The 25,000-nt window shown below is 40.2% G+C and overlaps 1 protein-coding gene across 1 annotated transcript in view; it reads left to right on the top strand.

Annotated features, from left to right (window-relative positions):
* The window catches only part of LOC139763320 (glutamate receptor ionotropic, delta-2-like), a 220,533-nt gene extending 201,816 nt beyond the window's left edge, over positions 1 to 18,717 (top strand). The window contains exons 6-7 of the mRNA XM_071689342.1: positions 18,122 to 18,251; positions 18,595 to 18,717. Of these exons, the coding sequence (XP_071545443.1) occupies positions 18,122 to 18,251; positions 18,595 to 18,717 (253 nt within the window). The remainder of the gene's footprint in view (positions 1 to 18,121; positions 18,252 to 18,594) is intronic.
* The last annotated feature ends 6,283 nt before the right edge of the window (positions 18,718 to 25,000 follow it).

A 25,000-nucleotide genomic window follows, 5' to 3' on the forward strand; every position in this document is an offset into this window, starting at 1 on the left:
ATACAGCGCTGGTGGCTGATTCATGTGAGAAACTGCAAAAGCTGGTGACTGAGTTTGGTAAATTGTGTGAGAGAAGAAAGTTAAGAGTAAATGTGAATAAGAGCAAGGTAATTAGGTACAGTAGGGTTGAGGGTTAAGTCAATTGGGAGGTAAGTTTGAATGGAGAAAAACTGGAGGAAGTAAAGTGTTTTAGATATCTGGGAGTGGATTTGGCAGCGGATGGAACCATGGAAGCGGAAGTGGATCATAGGGCAGGGGAGGGGGCGAAAATTCTGGGACCCTTGAAGAATGTGTGGAAGTCGAGAACATTATCTCGGAAAGCAAAAATGGGTATGTTTGAAGGAATAATGGCACCACCAATGTTTTATGGTTGCGAGGCGTGGTCTATGGAGAGAGTTGTGCGCAGTAGGATGGATGTGCTGGAAATGAGATGTTTGAGGACAATGTGTGGTGTGAGGTGGTTTGCTCGAGTAAGTAACGTAAAGGTAAGAGAGATGTGTCGAAATAAAAAGAGCGTGGTTGAGAGAGCAGAAGAGGGTGTTTTGAAATGGTTTGGGCACATGGAGAGAATGAGTGAGGAAAGATTGACCAAGAGGATATATGTGTCGGAGGTGGAGGGAACGAGGAGATGTGGGAGACCAAATTGGAGGTGGAAAGATGTAGTGAAAAAGATTTTGTTAGATCGGTGCCTGAATATGCAGGAGTGTGAAAGGAGGGCAAGGAATAGAGTGAATTGGATCGATGTGGTATACCGGGTTTGACGTGCTGTCAGTGGATTGAATCAGGGCATGTACAGCGTCTGGGGTAAACCATGGAAAGATGTGTAGGTATGTATATTTGCCTGTGTGGACGTATGTATATACATGTGTATGGGAGTGGGTTGGGCCATTTCTTTCGTCTGTTTCCTTGCGCTACCTCGCAAACGCGGGAGACAGCGACAAAGCAAAAAAAAAAAAAAAAAAAAAAATATATATATATATATATATATATATATATATATATATATATATATATATATATATATATATATATATATATATATGGTATGGGAGGCAAGTTGTTAGAAGCAGTGAAAAGTTTTTATCGATGATGTAAGGCATGGGTACGTGTAGGAAGAGAGGAAAGTGATTGGTTCTCAGTGAATGTAGGTTTGCGGCAGTGGTGTGTGATGTCTCCATGGTTGTTTAATTTGTTTATGGATTGGGTTGTTAGGGTGGTGAATGCAAGAGTTTTGGAAAGTGGGACAAGTATGAAGTAAAAAGATTTTTTTGGAAGAAGGTAAATGAAGTGCGTAAGACAATAGAACAAATGGGAACATTGGTGAAGGCGGTTATTGGCGAGGTAATAACAAGTAGTGGTGATGCGAATAGGAGATGGAGTAAGTATGTTGAAAGTTTGTTAAATGTGTTAGATGAAAGAGTGGCATATATAGGGTGTATTGGTTGATGTGGTGTGCGAAGTGAGAGGGTCAGGAAAATTTATTTGGTAAGAAGAGAAGAGGTTGTGAAAGCTTTGCGGAAGATGAAAGGCGGCACGGGGCCAGGTTTCTGTCGTATTGCAGTGGAATTTATCAAAAAAGGGGGTGGCTGTGTAGTTGACTGGTTGGTGAGGATATCTAATGTATGTATGGCTCATGGTGAAGCACCTGAGGATTGGCGGAATGCATGCATAGTGCCATTGTACAAAGGCAAAGAGGATAAAGGTGAGTGTTCAAATTGCAGAGGTGTAAGATTGTTGAGTACCCCTGTGGAAATTATATGGGAGGGAATTGATTGAGTGTGTGAAAGCATGTACAGAGCATCAGATTGGGAAACAGCAGTGTGCTTTCACAAGTGGTAGAGGATGTGTGGATCAAGTGTTTGCTTTGAAAAATGTATGTGAGAAATACTTAGAAAAACAAATGGATTTGTTTGGAGCTTTTATGGATCTGGAGAAAGCATAAGATAGAGTTGATAGAGATGCTCTGTGGAAGGTATTAAGAGTATATGGTATGGGAGGCAAGTTGTTAGAAGCAGTGGAAAGTTTTCATCGAGGATGTAAGGCATGTGCGCAAGTAGGAAGATAGGAAAGTGATTGGTTCTCAGTGAATGTCGGTTTTTAGCAGGGGTGCATGATGTCTCCATGGTTATTTGATTTGTTTATGGATGGGGTTGTTAGGGAGGTGAATGCAAGAGTTTTGGAGAGAGGGGCAAGTAAGCAGTCTATTGTGGATAAGAAGGCTTAGGAAGTGGGTCAAATGTTGTTCGCTGATGAGACAGCGTTTGTGGCTGATTAGAGTGAAAAATAGGAGAAGCTAGTGACTGAGTTTGGTAAATTGTGTGAAAGAAGGAGGCTGAGAGTAAATGTGAATAACATCAAGATTATAAGGTACAGTAGGGCTGAGGGAAAAGGCAAATAGGAGGTAAGTTTAAATGGAGAAAAATTAGAGGAAGTGAAGTGTTTCAGAGATCTTAGAGTGGATTTGCCAGCGGATGGAACTATGGATGCGGAAGTGAGTCACAGGTTGGGTGAGGGGCCTAAACTTCCGGGAGCGTTGAAAGATATGTCGAAGTCGAGAACATTATTTTGGAAAAAAAATGAGTATGTTTAAAGGGATAGTGGTTCCAACAATGTTATATGGTTGCGAGGCGAGGGCTATAGATAGGGTTCTCCGGAGGAGGATGGATGTGTTAGAAATGAGATGTGTGAGGACAATATGTGGTGTGAGGTGGTTGATCGAATAACTAATGAAAGGGTAAGAGAGATGTGTGGTAATAAAAAGAATATGGTTGAGAGTGCAAAAGAGGGTGTATTGAGATGGTTTGGTCACCTGCAGAGAATGAGTGAGGAAAGATTTGCAAAGAGGATGTATGTGTCAAAGGTGGAAGGAACGAAGAAAAGTGGAAAGATTGAGTGAAAAAGATCTTTAGTGATCGGGGCCTAAACAGGCAGGAAAGTGAAAAGCGTGCAAGGAATACAATGATTTAGAACGATGTGGTGTACCGGGGTCGACCTGCCATCAATGGATTGAACCAGAGTATGTGAAGCGTCTGTGGTAAACCATGGAATGTTTTGTGGGGCCTGGATGTGGAAAGGGAGCTTTGGCTTCGGTGCATTATACATGACAGCTAGAGACTGAGTGTAAACTAATGTACCTTTGTTGTCTTTTCCTACCGCTATCTCGCGCGCTAATACATACGTATACATATATATATATATATATATATATATATATATATATATATATATATATATATATATATATATATATATATATATATATATATATATATTTTTTTTTTATACTTTGTCGCTGTCTCCCGCGTTTGCGAGGTAGCGCAAGGAAACAGACGAAAGAAATGGCCCAACCCCCCCCATACACATATATATACATACGTCCACACACGCAAATATACATACCTACACAGCTTTCCATGGTTTACCCCAGACGCTTCACATGCCTTGATTCAATCCACTGACAGCACGTCAACCCGGTATACCACATTGCGCCAATTCACTCTATTCCTTGCCCTCCTTTCACTCTCCTGCATGTTCAGGCCCCGATCACACAAAATCTTTTTCACTCCATCTTTCCACCTCCAATTTGGTCTCCCTCTTCTCCTTGCTCCCTCCACCTCCGACACATATATCCTCTTGGTCAATCTTTCCTCACTCATCCTCTCCATGTGCCCAAACCACTTCAAAACACCCTCTTCTGCTCTCTCAACCACGCTCTTTTTATTTCCACACATCTCTCTTACCCTTACGTTACTCACTCGATCAAACCACCTCACACCACACATTGTCCTCAAACATCTCATTTCCAGCACATCCATCCTCCTACGCACAACTCAATCCATAGCCCACGCCTCGCAACCATACAACATTGTTGGAACCACTATTCCTTCAAACATACCCATTTTTGCTTTCCGAGATAATGTTCTCGACTTCCACACATTCTTCAAGGCCCCCAGAATTTTCGCCCCCTCCCCCACCCTATGATCCACTTCCGCTTCCATGGTTCCATCCGCTGCGAGATCCACTCCCAGATATCTAAAACACTTCACTTCCTCCAGTTTTTCTCCATTCAAACTCACCTCCCAATTGACTTGACCCTCAACCCTACTGTACCTAATAACCTTGCTCTTATTCACATTTACTCTTAACTTTCTTCTTCCACACACTTTACCAAACTCAGTCACCAGCTTCTGCAGTTTCTCACATGAATCAGCCACCAGCGCTGTATCATCAGCGAACAACAACTGACTCCCTTCCCAAGCTCTCTCATCCCCAACAGACTTCATACTTGCCCCTCTTTCCAAAACTCTTGCATTTACCTCCCTAACAACCCCATCCATAAACAAATTAAACAACCATGGAGACATCACACACCCCTGCCGCAAACCTACATTCACTGAGAACCAATCACTTTCCTCTCTTCCTACACGTACACATGCCTTACATCCTCGATAAAAACTTTTCACTGCTTCTAACAACTTTCCTCCCACACCATATATTCTTAATACCTTCCACAGAGCATCTCTATCAACTCTATCATATGCCTTCTCCAGATCCATAAATGCTACATACAAATCCATTTGCTTTTCTAAGTATTTCTCACATACATTCTTCAAAGCAAACACCTGATCCACACATCCTCTACCACTTCTGAAACCACACTGCTCTTCCCCAATCTGATGCTCTGTACATGCCTTCACCCTCTCAATCAATACCCTCCCATATAATTTACCAGGAATACTCAACAAACTTACACCTCTGTAATTTGAGCACTCACTCTTATCCCCTTTACCTTTGTACAATGGCACTATGCACGCATTCCGCCAATCCTCAGGCACCTCACCATGAGTCATACACACATTAAATAACCTTACCAACCAGTCAACAATACAGTCACCCCCTTTTTTGATAAATTCCACTGCAATACCATCCAAACCTGCTGCCTTGCCGGCTTTCATCTTCCGCAAAGCTTTCACTACCTCTTCTCTGTTTACCAAATAATTTTCCCTAACCCTCTCACTTTGCACACCACCTCGACCAAAACACCCTATATCTGCCACTCTATCATCAAACACATTCAACAAACCTTCAAAATACTCACTCCATCTCCTTCTCACATCACCACTACTTGTTATCACCTCCCCATTTGCGCCCTTCACCGAAGTTCCCATTTGCTCCCTTGTCTTACGCACTTTATTTACCTCCTTCCAGAACATATATTTATTCTCCCTAAAATTTAATGATACTCTCTCACCCCAACTCTCATTTGCCCTTTTTTTCACCTCTTGCACCTTTCTCTAGACCTCCTGTCTCTTTCTTTTATACATCTCCCACTCAATTGCATTTTTTCCCTGCAAAAATCGTCCAAATGCCTCTTTCTTCTCTTTCACTAATACTCTTACTTCTTCATCCCACCACTCACTATCCTTTCTAATCAACCCACCTCCCACTCTTCCCATGCCACAAGCATCTTTTGCGCAATCCATCACTGATTCCCTAAATACATCCCATTCTTCCCCCACTCCCCTTGCTTCCATTGTTCTCACCTTTTTCAATTCTGTACTCAGTCTCTCCTGGTACTTCCTCACACAGGTCTCCTTATCAAGCTCACTTACTCTCACCACCCTCTTCACCCCAACATTCACTCTTCTTTTCTGAAAACCCATACAAATCTTCACCTTAGCCTCCACAAGATAATGATCAGACATCCCTCCAGTTGCACCTCTCAGCACATTAACATCCAAAAGTCTCTCTTTCGCACGCCTGTCAATTAACACGTAATCCAATAACGCTCTCTGGCCATCTCTCCTACTTACATACGTATACTTATGTATATCTCGCTTTTTAAACCAGGTATTCCCAATCATCAGTCCTTTTCAGCACATAAATCTACAAGCTCTTCACCATTTCCATTTACAACACTGAACACCCCATGTATACCAATTATTCCCTGAACTGCCACATTACTCACCTTTGCATTCAAATCACCCATCACTATAACCCGGTCTCGTGCATCAAAACCACTAACACACTCATTCAGCTGCTCCCAAAACACTTGCCTCTCTTGATCTTTCTTCTCATGCCCAGGTGCATATGCACCAATAATCACCCACCTCTCTCCATCAACTTTCAGTTTTACCCATATTAATCGAGAATTTACTTTCTTACACTCTATCACATACTCCCACAACTCCTGTTTCAGGAGTATTGCTACTCCTTCCCTTGCTCTTGTCCTCTCACTAACCCCTGACTTTACTCCCCAGACATTTCCAAACCACTCTTCCCCTTTACCCTTGAGCTTCGTTTCACTCAGAGCCAAAACATCCAGGTTCCTTTCCTCAAACATACTACCTATCTCTCCTTTTTTCACATCTTGGTTATATCCACACACATTTAGGCACCCCACTCTGAGCCTTCGAGGAGGATGAGCACTCCCCGCGTGACTCCTTCTTCTGTTTCCCATTTTAGAAAGTTAATACAAGGAGGGGAGGATTTCTGGCCCCCCGCTCCCGTCCCCTCTAGTCGCGTTCTACGACACGCGAGGAATACGTGGGAAGTATTCTTTCACCCCTATCCCCAAGGATAATATACATATATATATACATATACATATACACACACATACACATACATACGCACATATACACACACACAAACATACATATATATACATATGAAAAATGTAAGAAACAATTTAGAAAACTGAAACTTCTAGCTTGAAATGAATGAAAAAAATGAATGTCACATAATGGTTCAATATATATATATATATATATATATATATATATATATATATATATATATATATATATATATATACATATATATATATATGGGGGAGGGGCGAAAATCCTGGAAGCCTTGAAGAATGTGTGGAAGTCGAGAACATTATCTCGGAAAGCAAAAATGGCTATGTTTGAAGGAATAGTGGTTTCAACAATGTTGTATGGTTGCGAGGCGTGGGCTATGGATAGAGTTGTGCGCAGGAGGGTGGATGTGCTGGAAATGAAATGTTTGAGGACAATGTGTGGTGTGAGGTGGTTTGATCGAGTAAGTAACGTAAGGGTAAGAGAGATGTGTGGAAATAAAAAGAGCGTGGTTGAGAGAGCAGAAGAGGGTGTTTTGATATGGTTTGGGCACATGGAGAGAATGAGTGAGGAAAGATTGACCAAGAGAATATATGTGTCGGAGGTGGAGGGAACGAGGAGAAGTGGGAGACCAAATTGGAGGTGGAAAGATGGAGTGAAAAAGATTTTGTGTGATCGGGGCCTGAACATGCAGGAGGGTGAAAGGAGGGCAAGGAATAGAGTGAATTGGAGCGATGTGGTATACCGGGGTTGACGTGCTGTCAGTAGATTGAATCAAGGCATGTGAAGCGTCTAGGGTAAACCACCTCCAATTTCGTCTCGCACTTCTCGTTCCCTCCACCTCCGACACATATATCCTCTGGGTCAATCTTTCCTCACTCATTCTCTCATTGTGCCCAAACCATTTCAAAACACCCTCTTCTGCTCTCTCAACCAAGCTCTTTTTATTTCCACACATCTCTCTTACCCTTACGTTACTTACTCGATCAAACCACCTCACACAACACATTGTCCTCAAACACCTCATTTCCAGCACATCCATCCTCCTGCGCACAACTCTATCCATAGCCCACGCCTCGCAACCATACAACATTGTTGGAAGCACTATTCCTTCAAACATACCATTTTTGCTTTCCGAGATATTCTTTTCGACTTCCACACATTCTTCAAGGCTCCCAGGATTTTCGCCCCCTCCCCCACCCTATGATCTATTTCCGATTCCATGGTTCCATCCGCTGCCAGATCCACTCCCAGATATCTAAAACACTTTACTTCCTCCAGTTTTTCTCCATTCAAACTTACCTCCCAATTGACTTGACCCTCAACACTACTGTACCTAATTACCTTGCTCTTATTCACATTTACTCTTAACTTTCTTCTTTCACACACTTTACCAAACTCAGTCACCAGCTTCTGCAGTTTCTCACATGAATCAGCTACCAGCGCAGTGTCATCAGAGAACAACAACTGACTCACTTCCCAAGCTCTCTCATCCCCAACAGACTTCATACTTGCCCCTTTTTCCAAAACTCTTGAATTCACCTCCCTAACAACCCCATCCATAAACAAATTAAACAACCATGGAGACATCACACACTCCTGCCGCAAACCTATATTCACTGAGAACCAATCACTTTCCTCTATTCCTACACGTACACATGCCTTACATCCTCGATAAAAACTTTTCACTGCTTCTAACAGCTTGCCTCCCACACCATATATTCTTAATACCTTCCACAGAGCATCTCTATCAACTCTATCATATGCCTTCTCCAGATCCATAAATGCTATATACAAATCCATTCCCTTTTCTAAGTATTTCTCACATACATTCTTCAAAGCAAACACCTGATCCACAAATCCTCTACCACTTCTGATACCACACTGCTCTTCCCCAATCTGATGCTCTGTACATGCCTTCACCCTCTCAATCAATACCCTCCCATATAATTTACCAGGAATACTCAACAAACTTATACCTCTGTAATTTGAGCACTCACTCTTATCCCCTTTCCCTTTGTACAATGGCACTATGCACGCATTCCGCCAATCCTCAAGCACCCCACCATGAGTCATGTATACATTAAATAACCTTACCAACCAGTCAATAATACAGTCACCTCCTTTTTTAATAAATTCCACTGCAATACCATCCAAACCTGCTGCCTTGCCGGCTTTCATCTTCCGCAAAGCTTTTACTACCTCATCTCTGTTTACCAAATCATTTTCCCTAACCCTCTCACTTTGCACACCACCTCGACCAAAACACCCTATATCTGCCACTCTATCATCAAACTCATTCAACAAACCTTTAAAATAATCACTCCATATCCTTCTCACATCACCACTACTTGTTATCCCCTCCCCATTTGCGCCCTTCACTGAAGTTCCCATTTGCTCCCTTGTCTTACGCACTTTATTTTCCTCCTTCCAGAACATCTTTTTATTCTCCCTAAAATTTAATGATACTCTCTCACCCCAACTCTCATTTGCCCTCATTTTCACCTCTTGCACCTTTCTCTTGACCTCCTGTCTCTTTCTTTTATACATCTCCCACTCAACTGCATTTTTTCCCTGCAAAAATCGTCCAAATGCCTCTCTCTTCTATGTCACTAATAATCTTACTTCTTCATCCCACCACTCACTACCCTTTCTAATCAACCCACCTCCCACTCTTCTCATGCCACAAGCATCTTTCGCGCAATCCATCACTGATTCCCTAAATACATCCCATTCCTCCCTCACTCCCCTTACTTCCATTGTTCTCACCTTTTTCCATTCTGTACTCAGTCTCTCCTGGTACTTCCTCTCACAAGTCTCCTTCCCAAGCTCATTTACTCTCACCACCCTCTTCACCCCAACCTTCACTCTTCTTTTCTGAAAACCCATACAAATCTTCACCTTAGCCTCCACAACATCACTGATTCCCTAAATACATCCCATTCCTCCCTCACTCCCCTTACTTCCATTGTTCTCACCTTTTTCCATTCTGTACTCAGTCTCTCCTGGTACTTCCTCTCAAAAGTCTCCTTCCCAAGCTCATTTACTCTCACCACCCTCTTCACCCCAACATTCACTCTTCTTTTCTGAAAACCCATACAAATCTTCACCTTAGCCTCCACAACATAATGATCAGACATCCCTCCAGTTGCACCTCTCAGCACATTAACATCCAAAAGTCTCTCTTTCGATCGCCTGTCAATTAACACGTAATCCAGTAACGCTCTCTGGCCATCTCTCCTACTTACATACGTATACTTATGTATATCTCGGTTTTTAAACCAGGTATTCCCAATCACCAGTCCTTTTTCAGCACATAAATCTACAAGCTCTTCATCATTTCCATTTACAACACTGAACACCCCATGTATACCAATTATTCCCTCAACTGCCATATTACTCACTTTTGCATTCAAATCACCCATCACTATAACCTGGTCTCGTGCATCAAAACCACTAACACACTCATTCAGCTGCTCCCAAAACACTTGCCTCTCATGATCTTTCTTCTCATGCCCAGGTGCATATGCACCAATAATCACCCATCTCTCTCCATCAACTTTCAGTTTTACCCATATTAATCGAGAATTTACTTTCTTACATTCTATCACATACTCCCACAACTCCTGTTTCAGGAGTACTGCTACTCCTTACCTTGCTCTTGTCCACTCACTAACCCCTGACTTTACTCTCAAGACATTCCAAACCACACTTCCCCTTTAACCTTAAGCTTCGTTTCACTCAGAGCCAAAACATCCAGGTTCCTTTCCTCAAACATACTACCTATCTCTCCTTTTTTCACATCTTGGTTACATCGACACACATTTAGACACCCCAGTCTGGGCCTTCGAGGAGGATGAACACTCCCCGCGTGACTCCTTCTTCTGTTTCCCATTTTAGAAATTTAAAAAAATACAAGGAGGGGAGGACTTCTGGCCCCCCTCTCCCGTCCCCTCTAGTCGCCTTCTACGACACGCGAGGAATGCGTGGGAAGTATTCTTTCAGCCCCTATCCCCAGGGATTATATATACATATATACACATATATATATATATATATATATATATATATATATATATATATATATATATATATATATATATATATATATATATATATATATATATATATATATATATATATATAGATAGATATACATACACATACATACGCACATATACACACACACACATATACATATATATACATACGAAAAATTAAGAAATGATTTAGAAAACTGAAACTTCTAGCTTGAAATGAAATGAAAAAAATGATTGTCACATAATCGTTCAACCTCTGGCTATGGAAAAGGGAAATGTATAATTTATTTACACAAACGTCAATAGTAGTTCTCATCAATTTAACCACTGTATCAATAAGCTTCAATGTCTAAGCTACATTTTTTTCCAATTTCACTATTTTCTTGTCAAAGCACCATGTATGAAAACTATCACTCCAGTAACACAACTATAAACATTTACTTCCCCTTTAAAAAAGTTCGGGGGAAGTCTGTCTCGATACACTGCGGGACACTCTACCACCTGGCGAGGTTTGTGTTGCAATGGTTCTTGATTCACAAACGTAGTAGCATCACTGGTGGGCGGAAGAACATTCTTGTAACCACAGAAGGATCACAGTCCGTGATATATATATATATATATATATATATATATATATATATATATTATATTATATATATAATATATATATAATATATATATATATATATATATATATTATAATATATAATTATATATATTGTCGCTGTCTCCGCGTCGGAGGTAAGCGCAAGAAAATAGACAAAGAAATGCCCAACCCCCCCTCCCCACATGTATTACATACGTCCAAAACAGCAAATAACATACCTAACACTTCCATGGTTTACCCCAGACGCTTACATGCCTTGCTTCAATCCACTGACACACGTCAACCCCGGTATACCAAATCGCTCACATTCACTCTATTCTTGCCCTCCTTCACCTCCGCATGTCAGGCCCGATCACACAAAATCTTTTTCCACAATCCATCTTTCCACCTCCAATTTGGTCTCCCTCTTCTCCTTGTTCCCTCCACCTCCGACACATATATCCTCTTGGTCAATCTTTCCTCACTCATCCTCATCCTATATATATATATATATATATATATATATATATATATATATATATATATATATATATATATATATATATATATATATATATATATATATATATATATATATATATATATAATTAATAGAGATGCTCTGTGGAAGATACTAAGAATATATGGTGTGGGAGGCAAGTTGTTAGAGCAGTGAAAAGTTTTTATCGAGGATGTAAGGCATGTGTACGTGTTATAAGAGAGGAAAGTGATTGGTTCTCAGTGAATGTAGGTTTGCGGCAGGCGTGTGTGATGTCTCCATGGTTGTTTAATTTGTTTATGGTTGGGGTTATTAGAGATGTGAATCCAAGAGTTTTGGAAAGAGGGGCAAGTATGAAGTCTGTTGTGGAAGAAAGAGCTTGTGAAGTGAGTCAGTTGTTGTTCGCTGATGATACAGCGCCGATAGCTGATTTATGTGAGAAACTGCAGAAGCTGGTGACTGAGCTTGGTAAAGTGTGTGAAAGAAGAAAGTTAAAAGTAAATGTGAATAAGAGCAAGGTTATTAGGAACAGTAGGGTTGAGGGTCAAGTCAATTGGAAGGTTAGTTTGAATGGAGAAAAAATGGAGGAAGTAAAGTGTTTTAGATATCTGGGAGTGGATCTGGCAGCGGATGGAACCATGGAAGCGGAAGTGAATCATAGCGTGCGTGAGGGGGCGAAAATCCTGGGAGCCTTGAAGAATGTTTGGAAGTCGAGAACATTATATCGGAAAGCAAAAATTGGTACTTTTGAAGGAATAGTGGTTCCAACGATGTTGTATGGTAGCAAGGCGTGGGCTATGGATAGAGTTGTGCGCAGGAGGGTGGATGTGATGGAAATGAGATGTTGAGGACAATATGTGGTGTGAGGTGGTTTTATCGAGTAAGTAATGTATGGGTAAGAGAGATGTGTGAGAATAAAAAGAGTGTGGTTGAGAGAGCAGAAGAGGGTGTTTTGAAATGGTTTGGGCACATGGAGAGAATGACTGAGGAAAGATTGACCAAGAGGATATATGTGTCGGAGGTGGAGGGAACGAGGAGAAATGGGAGACCAAATTGAAGTTGGAAAGATGGAGTGAAAAAGATTTTGTGTGATCGGGGCCTGAATATGCAGGAGGGTGAAAGGCGGGCAAGGAATAGAGTGAATTGGATTGATATGGTATACCGGGGTCGACGTGCTGTCAATGGATTGGATCATGGCATGTGAAACGTCTGGGGTAAACCATGGAAAGTTCTGTAGGGCCTGGATATGGAAAGGGAGCTGTGGTTTCGGGCATTATTACATGACAGCTAGAGACTAAGTGTGAACGAATGGGGCCTTTGTTGTCTTTTCCTAGCGCTACCTCGCACACATGACGGGGGGTGTTATTCCATGTGTGGGGAGGTGGAGATGGGAATGAATAACAGCAGACAGTATGAAGTATATACATGTGCATATATGTATATGTCTGTGTGTGTATATATATGTGTACATTAAGATATATAAGTATGTATATTTGCGCGTGTGGACGTTTATGTATATACATGTGTGTGGGGGTGGGTTGGGCCATTTCTTTCATCTCTTTCCTTGCGCTACCTCGCAAACGCGGGAGACAGCGACAAAGGAAACTAGTAATGATAATATATATATATATATATATATATATATATATATATATATATATATATATATATATATATATATATATATATATATATATATTTTTTTTTTTTTTGCCGCTGTCTCCCGCGTTTGCGAGGTAGCGCAAGGAAACAGACGAAAGAAATGGCCCAACCCACCCCCATACACATGTATATACATACGTCCACACACGCAAAAATACATACCTACTCAGCTTTCCATGGTTTACCCCAGACGCTTCACATGCCTTGATTCAATCCACTGACAGCACGTCAACCCCGGCATACCACATCACTCCAATTCACTCTATTCCTTGCCCTCCTTTCACCCTCCTGCATGTTCAGGCCCCGATCACACAAAATCTTTTTCACTCCATCTCTCCACCTCCAATTTGGTCTCCCTCTTCTCCTCGTTCCCTCCACCTCCGACACATATATCCTCTTGGTCAATCTTTCCTCACTCATTCTCTCAATCTGCCCAAACCATTTCAAAACACCGTCTTCTGGTCTCTCAACCACGCTCTTTTTATTTCCACATATCTCTCTTACCCTTACGTTACTTACTCGATCAAACCACCTCACACCACACATTGTCCTCAAACATCTCATTTCCAGCACATCCATCCTCCTGCGCACAACTCTATCCATAGCCCACGCCTCGCAACCATACAACATTGTTGGAAGCACTATTCCTTCAAACATACCCATTTTTGCTTTTCGAGATAATGTTCTCGACTTCCACACATTCTTCAAGGCTCCCAGAATTTTCGCCCCCTCCCCCACCCTATGATCCACTTCCGCTTCCATGGTTCCATCCGCTGCCAGATCCACTCCCAGATATCTAAAACACTTCACTTCCTCCAGTTTTTCTCCATTCAAACTCACCTCCCAATTGACTTGACCCTCAACCCTACTGTACCTAATAATCTTGCTCTTATTCACATTTACTCTTAACTTTCTTCTTTCACACACTTTACCAAACTCAGTCACCAGCTTCTGCAGTTTCTCACATGAATCAGCCACCAGCGCTGTATCATCAGCGAACAACAACTGACTCACTTCCCAAGCTCTCTCATCCCCAACAGACTTCATACTTGCCCCTCTTTCCAAAACTCTTGCATCTACCTCCCTAACAACCCCATCCATAAACAAATTAAACAACCATGGAGACATCACACACCCCTGCCGCAAACCTACATTCACTGAGAACCAATCACTTTCCTCTCTTCCTACACGTACACATGCCTTACATCCTCGATAAAAACTTTTCACTGCTTCTAACAACTTGCCTCCCACACCATATATTCTTAATACCTTCCACAGAGCATCTCTATCAACTCTATCATATGCCTTCTCCAGATCCATAAATGCTACATACAAATCCATTTGCTTTTCTAAGCATTTCTCACATACATTCTTCAAAGCAAACACCTGATCAACACATCCTTTACCACTCCTGAAACCACACTGCTCTTCCCCAATCTGATGCTCTGTACATGCCTTCACCCTCTCAATCAATACCCTCCCATATAATATACCAGGAATACTCAACAAACTTATACCTCTGTAATTTGAGCACTCACTCTTATCCCCTTGCCTTTATACAATGGGTCTATGCACGCATTCCGCCAATCGTCAGGCACCTCACCATGAATCATAGATACATTAAAGAACCTTTCCAACTAGTCAATAATATAATCACCCCCTTTTTCAATAAATTCCACTTCAGTACCATCCAAACCTGCTGCCTTGCCGGCTTTCATCAAACGAAAAGCTTTTACTACCTCGTTTTACCAAATCATTTTCCTTAACCCTTTCACTTTGCACACCACCTCGACCAAAACACCATATATCTGCCACTCTATCATCAAACACATTCAACAAACCTTCAAAATACTCACTCCATCTCCTTCTTACATCACCACTACTTGTTATCACCTCCCCATTAGCCCCCTTCACTGAAGTTCCCATTTGCTCTCTTGTCTTACGCACTTTATTTACCTCCTTTCATAACATCTTTTTATTCTCCCTAAAATTTAATGATACTCTCTCAACCCAACTCTCATTTGCCCTCTTTTTCATCTTTTGCACCTTTCTCTTGACCTCCTGTCATTTTCTTTTATACATCTCTCACTCATTTGCATTTTTCCCCGCAAAAATCGTGCAAATGCCTCTCTCTTCTCTTTCACTATTAATTTTACTTCTTCATCCCACTACTCACTACCCTTTCTGTTTCTATTTCCTTGCGCTACCTTGCAAACTCGCTAGACAGCGAAAAAGCAAAATAAATAAATAAATAAACAAATATTCATTCATAAATATATATGTGTGTGCGAGTGTGTGTGTGTGTGTTATATTATTCTTTGTCTGTATATCAAGCGTTAGCTAGGTAGTGCAAGGAAACAGACGAAAGAATTGTCCAACCCACCCACATACACATGTATATACATAAACGCCCACACAGTCACGTATACTTACGTATACTTTTCAGCTTATATCTACATATACATACACAGATATATATATATATATATATATATATATATATATATATATATATATATATATATATATATATATATATATATATATATATATGTACATATATGAGATGGTACGACACTCTCCCCGCATGTGCGCGAGGTAGCCCAAGGAAAAGAACAAAGTCCACATTCGTTCACACTTAGTCTTTAGGATTCATGTGTAATGCATCGAAACCACAGCTCCCTTTCCACGATCAGGCCCCACAAAACTTTGCATGGTTTACTCCTGACGCTATATATGCCCTGGTTCAATCCATTGACAGCACATCGTCCCCGGTATACTACATTGTTTCAATTCACCCGATTCCTTGCACGCCTTTCATCCTCCTGTATGTTCAGGCCACTTCTTCCTTTCACATCCAATTTGGTGTCTCACTTCTTCTCCATCCCTCCACCTCTGACATATGTATCCTCTTTGACTATATTTCCTCACTCACCCTCTGTATGTGGCCAAAACATTTCAATACACCTTCTTCTGCTCTCTCAACCAAACTCTTTTCACTACCACACATCTCTCTTACACTTTCATTATTTACTCGATGAAACGACCTCACATCACATATTGTCCTCAAACATTTAATTTCCAAGAGATCCAGCCTCCTCCATACAACTCTATCTATAGCCTTTGCCCTACAATCATACAACATTGTTGGAACCGCTATTCCTTCAAACATACCTATTTTTGATTTGTGAGATATCATTCTCATCTTCCAAACATTATTCAAAGCTCCCAGAACCTTTGCCGCCTCTCCCGCCTTGTGTCTTACTTTCTTTTCCATGGTTCCATATATTTGAACACTGACCTCTATCCCCTTTGCTTTTGTACACTGGTACTATGCATGAATTCCGCCAATCCTCAGGCACTTCACCATGATCCATACATATCCTTACCAACCAATCAACAGCACAGTCACCCCTTTTTTAATGAATTCCACTGCAATACCATCCAAACCCGCCGATTGCCGGCTTTCATCATCTGAAAAGGTCTCACTAATTTTTCTCTTTTTACCAAGCCATTCTCCTTGGCCCTCTCATTTTGGATATCACCCCGACTAAAACACCCTATATGTACCACTCTCTCATGAAACAAATTGAACAAACTTTCAAAATATTCGTTTCATCTCCTCACTTCATCACTACTTGTTATTACTTCCCCTTTAACTCCCTTCTCCGATGGTCACATTTGTTCTCTTGTCTTACGCACTTTATCTACCTCCTTCGAAAACATCTTTTTATTCTCCCTAAAATTTAATGATACCCTTTCACCCCAATTCTCGTGTGTCCTCTTTTTCACCAGTTGTACTTTTCTTTTGACTTCCTGCCGCTTTCTCTTCCAGTCGTTTGTACTACTTCCCTACAAATATCGTCAAACGCCTCTCTCTTCCCTTTCACTAACAATATTACTTCTTTATCCCACAACTCACTATCCTTTCTAATCTGCCCACCTCCCACCTTTCTCATTCCATGTGCATCTTTTGCGCAAGCCATTACTGATTCCCTAAATATATCATCCCTCCCCCCACTCCCCTTGTGTTCTTTGCTCTCACCTTTTCCATTCTGCACTCAGTCTTTCCTGGTACTTCCTCACACAATTCTCCTTCCCAAGCTCACTTACTCTCACCACTTTCTTCACCCCAACATTCTCTCTTATTTTCTGAAAACTTCTACAAATCTTCACCTTCGCCTCCACAACATAGCGATTAAACATCCCTCTAGCTGCCTCTCTTAGGCCATTAGCATCCAAAGTCTCTGTTATACACACTTATCAATTAACACGTAATCTAATAACGACCTTTGGCCATCTTTTCTACTTATGTATATCTCTCTTTTTATACCAGGTATTCCCAAACACCAGTCCTTTCGCAGCACACAAATCTACAAGCTCTTCACCATTTCCATTTATAACACTGAACACCCAATGTACATCAATTATACCCTGCTTTGCATTTACTTAACCCATCACTATGACCTGGTCTCGTGCAGCAATGATGCTAACACATTCACTCAGCTGCTCCCAAAACACCTGCCTCTCATGATCTTTCTTTTCAAGACTAGGTGCATAGCCACCAATAATCACCCATCTCTCTCCATTCACTTTCAATTTAGCCCATATCAATCTAGAATTTACTTACTTTCCCCGTATCACATGCTCCCATAACTCTTGTGTGCGTCTGTGTCTGAGTCTGTGTCTGTGTGTCTCTGCAGCGATGTGGTTGTATTATCATTCTAAAAAAACATTTCTCTCCTTACAGAATCTTCTCCCTGACCGAGGCCGGATTGTTTGACCATTTCTTTAAAGACAGCGTCCCAAACACTTCTTACTGTGCTTACTCTCCCTCCAAGATAACAGTCAGCACATCTCTCGCTTTAAGTAACCTCTGGGTAAGGGATATGTTTATCTTTCTTGTCAATATTCCCCTATGATAATATTATCTACATTACTGTGGATACTTTGCAGACTGAAGTAGAGTAAACTTATTTTCTGGAAATTGATCTGTCTATCTGTAGTACCTGGTAAAATGTCTGTGGCTTAAACCTTCTTTCTGTATTTTTAGCAGCTAGGATTCCATATGGATTATATCTTTTGGTGCTTCATAACTTACACTTGGCTGACTTAAAGTACAGAAACCAGGTGTGCATGGATTAGATATCAGTCTCTTCATTGACGAACTGGATTACCGTAACATTATGATCTTAAGTCTACTTTCTTTCTTCAACATTTCAGGGGATTTTCGTAATTCTGCTCAGTGGTCACAGTTGCAGTCTACTGGTATTCTGTCTGGAGGCCATCAGCAAACCTCTCTCTCAGTCCTTCAGCTTATTTGCAAATGATCCGTGGCGACTCTGATCCATTATTTATGAGAAAATACTGAACTAAAACTGGACGTGAAAGAAAAGTTGAAACAATAATATGGAGAGAGAAGACCTTTAACTCCTTCATCCCTGGGGAGATTAAGTGTAGAATGGCAAAGGGTGAGAGAAAATGAGGTGTGGGGAGTGGGTGAGGAATGGGAGGTATTTAGGGAAGAAGAGATGGCTTGTGCAACAGGTGCATTTAGCATGAGAAAGGTAGGCAGATTAGAAAGGTTAATGAGAAGTAGGATAAAGAAGTAAAGTTGTTACTGAAAGAGAAAAGAGAGAAGTTTGGACGATACTCACAAGGAAGTAGCGCAAATGGCTGGAAGATGTAAAAAAGAAATCGGGAGGCCAAGAGTAAAGTGTAAGAGTTGAAAAAGAGGGCAAATGAGAGTTAAGGTGAGAGAGAGTTTTATTAAGATTTTAGGAGAATAGAAAGACGCTTTGGAAAGAGGTGAATAGCCTGCGTAAGGCAAGACAACAAATGGGAACATCGGTGAAGGGGCAAGGGGGAAGTGATAACAGGTAGTAACGAAGTGAAAAGGAGATGGAGTGATTATTTTGAAGGTCTTTTGAATGTATTTGATGATAGAGTGGCAGATGTTTTGGAAGGAGATAAATAACGTGCGAAAGACAAGTGAAAAAATGGTAGCATCGGTGAAGTGACAAGGGGGAAGTGAAAACAGGTAGGGAAGAAGTGAAAAGATAAAGTGAGTATTTTGAAGGTTAGTTGAACGTGTTTGATGATAGTGGGGCAGATGTAGGGTGTTTTGATGAAGTGCCTGAAAACTGACGGAATGCATTCAAAGTGCCACCGTATAAAGGCAAAGTTGATAAAGGTGAGTGCTCAGACTACAGAGACATACGTTTCTTGAGAATTCCCTCAAAATTGTAAGGGAGGGTATTGAGTTATAGGGTGAAGGCATGTACAGATCATCAGATTGGGGAAGAGCAGTGTGGTTTCAGAAGTGGAAAAGGGTGTGAGGATTAAGTGTCTGCTTTGAAGAATCTGTGTAAAAAAAAATGTTTAGAAAAACAGAAGGATTTGTATGTGTTGATTATGGATCGGAAGAAGGCATATTATAGGACTGATAGAGATGCTTTGTAGGTCTTAAGAATATATGGCGTGAGAGGTAAGCTCCTAGAAGTAGTGAAAAGTTTTTACCCAGTGAAGCTCGGTCTGCGGCAAGTGTGTATGATGTCCCCATAGTTGTTTAATTTGTTTATGGATGGGATGGTTAGGAAGGTGAAACAAAAGAGTTTTGGAGAGAAGGGCAAGTATGCAGTCTCTTGGGGATGAGAGGGCCTGGGAAGTGAGTCAGTTGTTGTTCGCCGATGATACAGATTTGATTGCTGATTAGAGGGAGAAACTGCAGAAGTTGGTGACTGAGTTTGGAAATATGTGTGAAAGGTGAAAGTTGAGAGTAAATCTAAATAATTGCAAGTTTATAAGGTTCAGTAGGGTTGAGAGTCGGGTTGATTTGGATGTAAGGTTGAATGGAGAAAAAGTGGAGAAAATGAAGTGCTTTAGGTGTCTAGGAGTGGACCTAGCACCGGATGGAGCAATGGGGGCGGAAGTGAATCACAGGAAGGGCAGGAGGTGAAAGTTCTTGGAGCGATGAGGAATGTGTGGAAAGAGAGAACGTTATCTAGGAGACCAAAATGGGTATATTTGAAGGAATAGTAGTTTCAACAGTAATACATGGTTGAGAGGCATCGGCTATAGATAAGGTTATGCGGAAGAGGTTGTATCTGTTAGAAATGAAATGTCTGAGGACAATATGGAGTTTGAGGTAGTTTCATTGAGGAAGTGATAAAAGGGTAAAGGATATGCGTGGAAATAAAATGTGGTTAAGAGAGCAGAAGAGATTGTATTGAAGAGATTTGGATATGTGGAGAGAATGAGTGAGAAAAGATTGATATAGAAGATATTTGTGTCAAAGGTGGGAGGAACGAGGAGAAGCGGGAGACCAAATTGGAGGCGGAAGGATAGAGTGAAAAAGATTTTGAGCGATCGGGGACAGAACATGCAGCAGGGTGAAAGGCGAGCAAGGAATAGTGAATTGGAACAATGTGGTATACCGGGGTCGACGTGCTGTCTATGGATTTAACCAAGAAATGTGAAACGTCTGGGATAGACCATGGAAAACTCTGTGGGCCCTGGATGTGGATAAGATGTGAACTTGGCGCATTACACATGACAGCACCGAAACCACAGCTGCAGCCAGGCCCCACAAAACTTCCCATGATTTACCACAGACGCTTCACAAGCCCTTGTTCAACCCATTGACAACACGTAAACCCCGGTATGACAAATCATTCCAATTCACTCTATTCCTTGCACGCATTTCAACTTCCTGCATGTTCAGGCCCCGATCACTCAAAATCTTTTTCACTCCACCTTTCCACCTCCAATTTTGTCTCCCACTTCTCCACGTTTCCTCTACTTCTGACACATATACCCTCTTAGTCAATGTTTCCTAATTCATTCTCTCCATGTGACCAAACTATTTCACAGCACCCTCTTTTCCTCATTCAACCATACTCTTTTTATGACCACACATCTCTCTTACCCTTTCATTACTTACTTGAAACCACCTCACACAACATATTCACCTCAAACATCTCATTTCCAGCACATGCACCCTCCACCGCCCAACTCTATCTATAGCCCACGCCTCGCAACCATATAACATTGTTGGAACCACAATTCCTTCAAACATACCCATTTTTGCTTTCCAAGATAATGTTCTCGATTTCCACACATTTCTCAACGCTCCCAGAACTTTGGCTCCCACCCCCACCCTATGATTCACTTCCGCTATCATGGTTCCATCCGCTGCCAAATCCACTCCCAGATATCTAAAACACTTCACTTCTCCAGTTTTTCCTCATTCAAACTTACCTCCCAGTTGAATTGTCCCTCAACCCTACTGTACTTAATAACCTTTCTTTTATTGACATTTACTCTCAGCCTTCTTCTTTAACACACTTTACAAAATTCAGTCACCAGCTTCTGCAGTTTCTTACACGAATCATCCACCACAGCTGTATCATCAGCGAACATCAACTGACTCACTTCCCAAGGTCTCTCATCTACAACAGACTGCATACTTGCCCCTCTTTCCAAAACTCTTGCATTCACCTACCTACGAACCCCATCCATAAACAAATTAAACAACTATGGAAACATTACGCACCTCTGCCGCAAACCTACATTCACTGAGAACAAATCACACTCCTCTCTTCCTACTCGTACATACTTGATAAAACTTTTCACTGCTTATAACAACTTGCCTCCCACACCATATATTCTTTATACCTTCCAGAGAGCATCTCTATCAACTGGATCGATGTAGTATACCGGGGTTGACGTGCTGTCAGTGGATTGAACCAGGGCATGTGAAGCGTCTGGGGTAAACCATGGAAAGTTGTGTGGGGTCTGGATGTGGAAAAGGAGCTGTGGTTTCGGGCATTATTGCATGACAGCTAGAGACTAAGTGTGAACGAATGGGGCCTTTGTCTTTTCCTAGCGCTACCTCGCACACATGAGGGGGGGGGGGATGGTATTCCATGTGTGGCGAGGTGGCGATGGGAATGAATAATGGTAGACAGTGTGAATTGTGTGCATGAGTATATATGTATGTGTCTGTGTGTGTATATATATGTGTACATTGAGATGTATAGGTATGTATATTTGCGTGTGTGGACGTGTATGTATATACATGTGTATGGGGGTGGGTTGGGCCATTTCTTTCGTCTGTTTCCTTGCGCTACTTCGCAAACGCGGGAGACAGCGACAAAGCAAAATAAGAAAAAAAGAAAATATATATATATATATATATATATATATATATATATATATATATATATATATATATATATATATATATATATATATATATGTATATATATATATATATGTATATATATATGTATATATATATATATATATATATATATATATATATATATATATATATATATATATATATATATATATATATATATATATATATATATTCCTATGAATCCACGGGGAAAATGAAACACGATAAGTTCCCAAGTGCACTTTCGTGTAATAATCACATCATTAGGGGAGACACAAGAGAGATGTATACGTCAGTTGATATACATCGAAGAGACGAAGCTAGGACGCCATTTGGTAAACATGTGATTGTCCAAAACATACAACGAGCGTTCATAAACTTATCATTTTACAAATCTTATCAACAATAAAGCTATCTAATTTGTACAGACTATAACTAATATTAAGATTATAATTATTTGTGTATTCATTAATAGAAGATTCAATGATATTTCTCTTGCTAATAGAGTTAGAGTTGACAACTGAGATGGCGTTACTCCAGTCAATACAATGATCATAGTTTTTAGCATGATTAAACAAGGCATTTGATTCTTCTCCCGTTGTTATACTATATTTATGTTGCTTAAGTCTAACAGAAAGATCCTTACGAGTCTGACCAACATAAAATTTATCACAGTTTCCACAAGGAACTTTATAGATGCAACCAAGAGAATTTTCTGGTGAATTCCCGATAAAGATATTCTTTATAGTATTATTGTTGCTAAAGGCAAAATTTGCATTAAAGGATTTCAGCAACATGGGAAGCAAAGTGAAATTATTATTAAAAGGGAGAACTAAAAGGTTCTTTGTGTCAATGAAAGGTTTGGGCTCAACTCTGTAAAATGATTTCTTTGCTAACTTACGGGATTTATCAATGAAAGATCTAGGGTACTTTAACTTAGATCAATAGAATATATCTTCTCAAACTCATCATCCATAAACTCTGCACTGCAAATACGTAATGCCCTTAGGAACATAGATTGAAATGATGATAATTTAACTCTGCCATGTTCAGATGAGTAATAATGGATATATGAGCATACATTGGTGGGTTTTCTTTATATGCTAAACTTAAACTTGTTTCCTTGTCTATGGATCATGCAATCTAAAAATGGTAACATATCATCATTTTCATTTTCTACAGTAAATTTGATGGAAGGTACTAAATTGTTAAGTAAGGGGAGAAATATTTGTAAATTTTCATTTGTTGACCAAACACAAAGAACATCATCTACATACCTAAACCAAATTGCATTAGAAGGTAAGATATCCTTTAGTAATTTTGTTTCAAAAAATTCCATATAAAGATTAATTAGTACAGGTTAAAGAGGGTTACCCACTGCCATACCAAATTTTTGAGCATAATAATCTCCATTAAATTGAAATACAGTCTTCTATAAACAATTTTGTCAGTTCAATGAAATTAGACTTTGAAAGAGGTAAATGAATATCATCCAAGACATCAAATATATATTCTAAAAGGTCATCAACTGGAACTTTAGTGAAAAGTGAGGAAACATCAAAGCTAACTAGTTTGAAATCAAAATTAATATTGATATTGTTTAGCTTGTTGACTAAATCTACATTGTTCACGATTTCAGAATTTGATACCTTACCCACTAAGAGGCTTAATAAGGAAATTAACCATTTTGATAACTTATAGGTGATGGAGCCTACTGAACTCACTATAGGTCTTGCTGGAAAATTTTGTTAATGTGTTTTGATAAGTCCATACATATATGGCAATGGAGGGGACAAAGATGACAAACTTTTGATAAGAGAAATGTTACCTTTCAACAACAACATTATTTCTTTATTGAAGTGAGAATTGACTGCCTCTAAGGGATTTTTACTAAGTTTAGAATATGTTGTGTTATCAATTAGAAGATCATTCATTTGAGCTAAATAGTTACTTTTGTCTAAAATCACAACAGTGTTAGCCTTATCTGCTTTAGTAATATGTATATCTTTGTCTTTTTTAAGGCGTTAATATCTCTTATGAATCTTTTAGGACAATTAGCTTCCACTGGTTTTGACAAACTGGCATACAGTAAACCCTTGCAAATATTAATATCATCATTACTTAAATTAGTGTATTTTTCTAGATTACAAAAAGACTTTGTGACATCAACACAGCTGGCTTCTCTGTTAGAGCACACAAAACTTAAACCATAGCCTAATGCACACAAGGAATCATTATCTAGTTGTTTATTTATTAGACAGGTTTACCACAAAAGATGGGTTTGTGTTCTTGGTCCAGTCGCTGTTTTCAAGAAGAAGGTTCAACTTACGATTTAATGACAGTTGTATCCTATAGCCTTCTTTCCTTAATTCATCATAGCAATAGTCCAACATCCAGTTCTTCCAGTGTGTCGGTATTGTCATTTGAAAGGCACGTTGATGACCT

The sequence above is a fragment of the Panulirus ornatus genome, chromosome 46, assembly GCF_036320965.1.
Source record: "Panulirus ornatus isolate Po-2019 chromosome 46, ASM3632096v1, whole genome shotgun sequence".
In the NCBI taxonomy this organism is placed as follows: Eukaryota; Metazoa; Arthropoda; class Malacostraca; order Decapoda; family Palinuridae; genus Panulirus; species Panulirus ornatus.